The sequence below is a fragment of the Geospiza fortis genome, unplaced genomic scaffold, assembly GCF_000277835.1.
Source record: "Geospiza fortis unplaced genomic scaffold, GeoFor_1.0 scaffold54, whole genome shotgun sequence".
NCBI lineage: Eukaryota > Metazoa > Chordata > Aves > Passeriformes > Thraupidae > Geospiza > Geospiza fortis.
Window position 1 is genome coordinate 6,491,257 of NW_005054301.1, and position 1,422 is coordinate 6,492,678.

At 55.6% G+C, this 1,422-nt stretch overlaps 1 protein-coding gene across 1 annotated transcript in view; it reads right to left on the reverse strand.

Annotated features, from left to right (window-relative positions):
- Positions 1-275: 275 nt before the first annotated feature.
- Positions 276-1,422, reverse strand: part of VSX2 (visual system homeobox 2) — a 61,381-nt gene continuing 60,234 nt past the window's right edge. The window contains exon 5 of the mRNA XM_014310656.2: positions 276-661. Within this exon, the coding sequence (XP_014166131.1) occupies positions 330-661 (332 nt within the window). The 3' untranslated portion in view covers positions 276-329. The remainder of the gene's footprint in view (positions 662-1,422) is intronic.

Below are 1,422 nucleotides of genomic sequence, written 5' to 3' on the forward strand. Positions count from 1 at the left end.
AGCAGAAGGGGAAAGTCCCAGAGCCAGGTGTGAGGGTGAAGGGACCAGAGCCTTAGTGTCATTGGTGGCAGCAATGATGTGACACTTCCCAGTTCCCCAGAAGGAAGGGGTGGGGGGTGAGGAAGGCCTGGTGGGGTGGAGGAGCGAGGGGCAGGGGTATGCTCAAGGGGAGCAGGCAGTGGGCACCCCTGCCAGGCAGCCCCAAACACAGAGACCAGGGCCCCTCTCCCTGGCAGGGGTGGCCAGGGACACCTGGCAGTCCAAAGGGGAACATGGCCCCCAGAGGACACAGTGTCTGTCGGGGCTGGCTTCTGCCACCTCTATTGCCCCTAGATCAGCTTCTCCTCCTTCTGCGATGAGTTCAACTTCTCCGTCTGTCTCTCATCCTCTGCCACTGCCGCCTCCTCCCCTGTCTCCGGCTTCCTGCCTGGGGCTGGGCTGTCCCCAGCAATGGTCCCCAGGACTTTGGTGCTGTGCTCCTGAGCTTTGGCCCTGAGGGCAGCAATGCTGTTTTCTCTCAGTTCCTCCTGGGAAATGGTGGTTTTGGGATCAGGACCCCTTTCTTCCTTGTCACCTTTGTCAAGCTTGGGCAGGGCCTGGCGCTCCACCTCTGTCTTCCTCCCCGCCTCAGCCGCTGCCTCCAGAGACTTTTTGTGCATCCCTAAAAAGAATTGTTGGTATTCGGGTTTAGAAAAGCGCCTGGGCATGGGAAAGCCATCTTGAACTGAAAACAGCAAAGATAAAGAGAGGCCAGAATTAAGGAAAAGCAGAAACCCTTGCTTCACACAGCAGTCATGGCGAGCCACTCGCTCTGGCCCCCGCACAAGGGCAGCCCAGCATCTGTGGACTGTGGCTGGTCCCAAAGGTCTATAATTACTCTCCCCTTCATTTCTCTCTGTGAACCTGAAGCTAACTTGTTCCTGTATGGAGATGAGGGTCTCAGACAGCAGTATAGCTGCCTGAGCTTCACCGAGGCTGGGGAAGGAGATCCCTCATTAGGAGGGATATTTTTATTTCTGTGTCAGACCACAAACACCCTTCTGCCTCTCTCTGTTTCACACAGACATAAGGACAGGACAGCCCATTGTCAAGATGCCAGATACTAGTTTTGGGGCAGAACCAGCCTGGAAGGTCAGAAAGGGGGAAGCAAAGAGCAGGAGTGTGACGGGATAGCTGCTACCTCCATGTTTGCACAGAAAACCAAGTGAAATTTGGACAAAGAGAGCATTTGGGAGTCCTAGCACCCTATCCAACATCACAGGGCTGGAGGAGTGAGACAGGGATGACCTCCTGCCTTGGGCAAGGATTGGAGCCCCTGCTCCAGAGCTGGGCATGAAATATGCTTGAGCCATGGGAAGGGAAGGTTAGCACCAGCCTGAGCATGTGGGCAAATTTGTGTCCAGGCAGATTCTGCAGGTCATG